The sequence below is a fragment of the Lupinus angustifolius genome, chromosome LG04 (genome assembly GCF_001865875.1).
Source record: "Lupinus angustifolius cultivar Tanjil chromosome LG04, LupAngTanjil_v1.0, whole genome shotgun sequence".
Taxonomy (NCBI): domain Eukaryota; kingdom Viridiplantae; phylum Streptophyta; class Magnoliopsida; order Fabales; family Fabaceae; genus Lupinus; species Lupinus angustifolius.
Window position 1 is genome coordinate 16,480,388 of NC_032012.1, and position 5,606 is coordinate 16,485,993.

The 5,606-nt window shown below is 36.4% G+C and overlaps 1 protein-coding gene across 5 annotated transcripts; it reads left to right on the top strand.

Moving 5' to 3' along the window:
• Window positions 633–5,248, top strand: LOC109346026 (probable WRKY transcription factor 2). 5 transcript variants are annotated; one of them, XM_019585372.1, is made up of 6 exons: window positions 633–719; window positions 1,216–1,692; window positions 2,948–3,133; window positions 3,362–4,200; window positions 4,286–4,444; window positions 4,542–5,248. In XM_019585372.1, the coding sequence occupies exons 2-6, from the start codon at window positions 1,243–1,245 to the stop codon at window positions 5,071–5,073; spliced, it is 2,166 nt and encodes a 721-aa protein (XP_019440917.1). In that variant the 5' UTR covers window positions 633–719; window positions 1,216–1,242; the 3' UTR covers window positions 5,074–5,248. The 5 variants fall into 5 exon arrangements, with proteins under 5 accessions (XP_019440917.1, XP_019440914.1, XP_019440915.1 ...); XM_019585369.1 differs by having other exon boundaries at window positions 636–719; window positions 1,194–1,692; XM_019585370.1 differs by lacking the exon at window positions 633–719 and adding an exon at window positions 793–880 and having other exon boundaries at window positions 1,194–1,692.

Here is a 5,606-nt window from a genome sequence, read left to right on the forward strand (position 1 = left end):
TCCAATAAATTTTAATAAAATTATATCTAAAATTTGATGTTAGTACTAAATTATATCTATATCTATATTATCTCATAAATATGTTCCAAAAACTATTCTCAAAACACTAATTATTTGTCAATGATTCCATTCATTTTTCTGGTCCACCACCACTCCATAACCACCTCCCTTTTTCTCTTCCACCTTCCCAACAAAGCCCCTTTTCTCCTTTAGCTATAGCAACATTAAGAATAATTTATTAATTAATTAATAAAAAATAATAATTTTTTAATATGTGCTCAACGACCAAAAAGATACCCAATATTAAAAGCTGCCATCCTAAAACTAAAAATATCACATAAAAAATAATAAACTAATTCTATCATAAACTTAATTTCTTAAAAATCCTTAACAAGTTTCAAATATCAAGTGTTTAATTATTTTGAGGGTCGTTTATTGGGTGCGACAATCACACATCCAAAAAGGATTAGTTCATTACTCGAAATGATAATAAATATTCTTTATTATACCAAAAAATGTACGCATTAAAAATAAACTATAAAATAAATAAAAAATATTCCCCTTTTTTGTAATATTCTCTTTGATGCTTTTTTTACCTTCTCCAAACAACACAGCATTTGTGATTCTATTATAATAAATTTCAAAACACAGAGAGACAGATATGTTACAGACAGATAACAACTGAATAGAAAGGAACAACAACCATAACAGTAGCTCAGGTAAGAAATTAAGGTTGTCACCTCAATTTTTCACTTTCCCAAATTTAATAGACAGATCAAAACAAACAATCAAACAAACAAAAACCTGATTTTTCTTTGTCTTTTGATATATTCATTCTAGTAATCATCATTTCAATTTTCAACTATTCATCACTTTATAGGTAAACTCATTCATCAACCTCTTTTTTTGTCTTTTTTTTTTAATTTGTTTGTATGGTGATTTCAATGATTTTGAAACAATGTTGTTTGTTGCAGTCATTCAATTGGGTCAGTTATTAAACAAATTGTAACTATGTTCATAAAATACATTTTTTTGATGTTTTCGAAACACTCTGTTAGCTTCCGAGGTAACCCTATTAAGTGGGAGTCTCGTTTCGTATACTGGGTCGTCTTTTTAATCTTTATTTTGATTTGTTGATTGGATGTGATTTTATGTTTCTTGAGCTGAAGTGGGGTTTCTGTAATTTTTTTCAGACAATATGCTTTCTTTTTGCAGCTTAGGTGTTTTTGAATTGAGGTCTAGATGGCTGGGATAGATGATAATGTGGCTCTAGCTGGCGATTTGGGTCATTCAATTCCGAGCCCGAGGACCTTTTTTTCTAGAATGCTAGGTGAAGACACTGTAACAAGATCAATCTCAGATCCTCCTGGAAGTGGTAGAATTGGGTTTCGGACTCATGACCAGGCTGAGTCAGGTAAAGGAGAGATAAAAGATAGCTCACAAGATGGTGATTCTGGTGACCAATTGACCGAGACGAGTTTTCTGAATGATCAAAAATCGAATTTGCGAGGAGGTCTTGTTGAAAGGATGGCTGCTAGAGCTGGGTTTAATGCTCCGAGGTTGAATACTGAATGCATAAGATCTACTGATCTTACACTTAATGCTCATATTCAATCTCCTTACTTGACCATTCCACCGGGTCTCAGTCCCACTACACTTTTGGATTCTCCAGTGTTCCTCGCAAATGCGCTGGTGAGCTCTTATGTCTGAATTCCTAGAAGACACATTACTGTTGTGTTTTGTTTATTTGTTATGAAATTTGGTATTTATTTGTTATGAAATTTGGTATTTATTTGTTATGAAATTTGGTTGTTGAGAGATTCCTTTATACTTTGTTGGCTGATGCTGGATGTTGAATTTTGATGGGTTTCTTTGCCCTCATACTCTATGAAAAGAAAAGGGGGAAATAATGGAAGGTATATGGGATAGATCCTAGATTCAACTCAAAGCATGCTGCTACTAAACAGAAATCGTTATTGCTCATGACACACATGTCTGATAGGATAGACAACGATGTGCACGGCCGTGTATATGGACTCGCTTATGTAGTGTAATTTGGATAATGTGAGGATTCATTTGAGACCATTTCTCTGATTTGCATGAAGATTTTATAGGTCTGAAGCTTTCCTGTGACCTTGTCTGATTTTACTTTTGGAAGATTCTTACTTGTACTTGTTCCTTGTGTGTTTTGTTTTTTTAACCTCCTCACACTTGACATGGTAGGAGTAAGAATGAATACATTAGAGAGAAAGTTGTGTGTTTTGGAGAAGATCTGTAAAAGTCCTAATAAGGAGAGTAGATCAAACGAAGGGTACCCCAATCGTTAGAGGTAGACGGTGACCAGGAAAAACTATATATGGTGGTCAATGGTCTGTCTGTAGACATGATTTATTATAGAACGTGATAACATTGTTTCATCCATGTAGTTGATCCTGCCTAGTGGGAGAAGATTTGGCTGTTGTTTTAATTCCTCAAATTTCATTAGAGGCGTCCTGTTTGGTTAATATGATAGCTCATTTCCGGTACGTAGTTTTGGAGCTATACTCTAAAACAGGTTCAATACATTCTTCTGATTGTGGGACTTCATTTTCAATATACTTTATGTATCAGTAACTGTGCATTCTTACATAGAATATATAATTATATCTAACCTCTCTAGATGTACTTTAAATTTGAAACAACTGGTAAGAGTCTGTCCTCTCGGCATGCATCCGTGCTTCAAATTCGAGTTGATGTGTATCTAGTAGCACTTCTCTCATTGTCTAACCTGGAAGCTATAAAATACCTAGACTCATGCCTTGCGATGAGACACTTTTTATACTCTTATATACATGGTGTCAAATGATTTTTTAGGAACCAATGTCGTCCATCTGCTGTAGGAAACTGAAATCGGGTTTTACTGAAATTGTTCTGCCTTCTACTGAATTATGAATCTTTCTAATTGCAGGCACAGCCATCTCCAACAACTGGAAAGTTTCCATTCATCTCAAATGGAAACATCCTGTACTCAGAATTATCATCCGATGATCCTGAAAAATCTAAAGATAACCTTGATGATTTGTATGCATCATCCTTTGCTTTCAAGCCTGCAATAGATTCAGGCTCATCTTTTTATTATGGCACTGCAAGGAATGTAAGTACACTCTGAAAAATCCTTTTTTACTACAGGAGGTTCGGATACTTCCGTTTTGGAAGTCACTTTTCCAATCAACTTGGCATGCCATATGTGCACAGTCATTAAGTGTTATACTTTCATGTTGTTAATGTATACAACTTTAACTATCTTCTGATTTACGTAATCCAGGATGTGTAATGGATCTGCATCTTCTTTTTGGTAATTCAATCTTGCTTATGTTTTCAGCTAAATCTAACTACAGTTCCTCAACAATCTGTTCCTGGTATTGAGACCTCTGTTCAGTCAGAAGATTCTTTCCAATCTCTAAGTGTTGATGCAGTCAATGATCAATCTAAAAATGATAGTGGCCTCCATTATCAGCCAGACTTTGTCGAGTCGCCTCCACAAAAAGATAATGGAGTCAAATCTTTCTCAGGTGATAAAAGGGCACGTTCCACACCACCTGAAGAGCAAGCAAATGAAGAGGGAGATCGAAGAGTGAATGGAGACTCAACAGTTGCTGGTGTTGGTGGTAAGCCAGCTGAAGATGGATATAACTGGAGAAAATATGGCCAAAAGCAAGTTAAGGGCAGCGAGTATCCACGGAGTTACTATAAGTGTACACATCCAAATTGTCTGGTTAGGAAGAAAGTGGAGCGATCTCATGAGGGCCACATAACAGAGATCATCTATAAGGGAGCACACAACCATCCCAAAACTCTAAATCGCCGGTCCGGCGGAGGGTCAGTCAACCCTCATACGGACGTGCAATTGGATAATCCTGAACATTTTGAACCACAAAATGGTGGTGATATGGGCTGGGCTAATGTACAAAAGGGAATTATAGTTGGGTCGGCTAATTGGAAGCATGATAACCCTGAAGTGACATCCTCAGCATCTGTTGGCCCTGAATACTGCAACCAGTCCACCGATTTGCAGACTCGGAATGGTACTCACATTGATTTAGGAGATGCAGTGGATGGCTCGTCTACTTTTTCTAACGAAGATGAAGATGACCGAGGCACTCATGGTAGTATCTCATTAGGTCATGATGGGGAAGAAGATGAATCAGAGTCTAAAAGAAGGTATTTGTCAATGTGTTTTCCCCCTTTTCTTAATTGGAAAATAATATTTGTCCAAGATATTGAAATCGGCAATTTATTTTCTCAGGAAACTGGAATCTTATGCAGCCGAGTTGAGTGGAGCTACAAGAGCTATTCGCGAGCCTAGAGTTGTTGTACAGACTACCAGCGAAGTAGATATCCTCGATGATGGGTATCGCTGGCGAAAGTACGGGCAAAAAGTTGTCAAAGGAAATCCCAATCCAAGGTGGTCATATGCATTTGTTCATCATAGAATCTAAAGAAATATATTTTATTATGTTGTAAAGCTGAATTGGAGATGGCTTGATGCTGTTTTACTGCAGGAGTTACTACAAGTGCACCAATGCTGGCTGCACGGTGAGGAAGCACGTTGAGAGAGCATCACATGACCTTAAATCTGTCATAACTACCTACGAGGGAAAGCACGATCACGATATTCCGGCTGCTCGCTCTAGCAGCCATATCAATGTTGCCGCGTCCAGCACTGTTCCTGGGCAAGGTCATGTTCATAGACCTGAACCATCTCAAGTTCACAATGGCATTGGAAGGCTCGACAGGCCTTCCCTCAGCTCATACCTACCTAGGAGCCTGCAGCTAGGACCCTCCCACAGCTTCTCCTTCGGTATGAACCAACCTATGCTCTCAAATCTGGCAATGCCAGGATTTGGATCCGGGCACGGAAAGCTTCCTAGCATGCATGTTCATCCATTATTGGCACAACAATGCCCGAACTCGGCTAATGAAATGGGTTTTATGTTACCAAAGGAAGAATCAAATGTGGAACCTATTCCTGAACGTGGGTCATCAATATATCAAGAAATTATGAATCGTATGGCTCTTGGACCTCATATGTAAAACTTTAATTCTCTTATTCTTTAAAGAAAACTAATGTCAAAATTTTATTATTATATATACATATAGACATATTTAATGGCCATGCATACATAGGTGGAACTTTCATTAGTATGCAAATGTTGTAATGTGTCACATTCTTCATATGTTAAAGATATATATAGTTTATTCTGCTCAATCATTGCATTCAGGGTAAGTCTTGGGTGGACTAATAACTTAGTAGTTGATGTTTCATTTCACTTGAATTTGGACTTTGTAAGAAATTTGAGTTTAACATTCATTAAGGGTCTCTTTTTAATATTATTATTTAATTATGGCTTCCAAACTAGCAATAATCTCATTGCAAGTTTTAGGAAAATATTTCATGTATTTCAATTGAGGGGCAACATATGGTTTACCTTTGTTGTTTAAATGTATTTTTGAAATATATATAAGTAAAAATAAAGAGTAAATTATACTAACACCTCATGAGTTTTAGTAAATTATACAAATTACCCATCATTTTTTAGACATACACAAATCACCCTTAATTATAT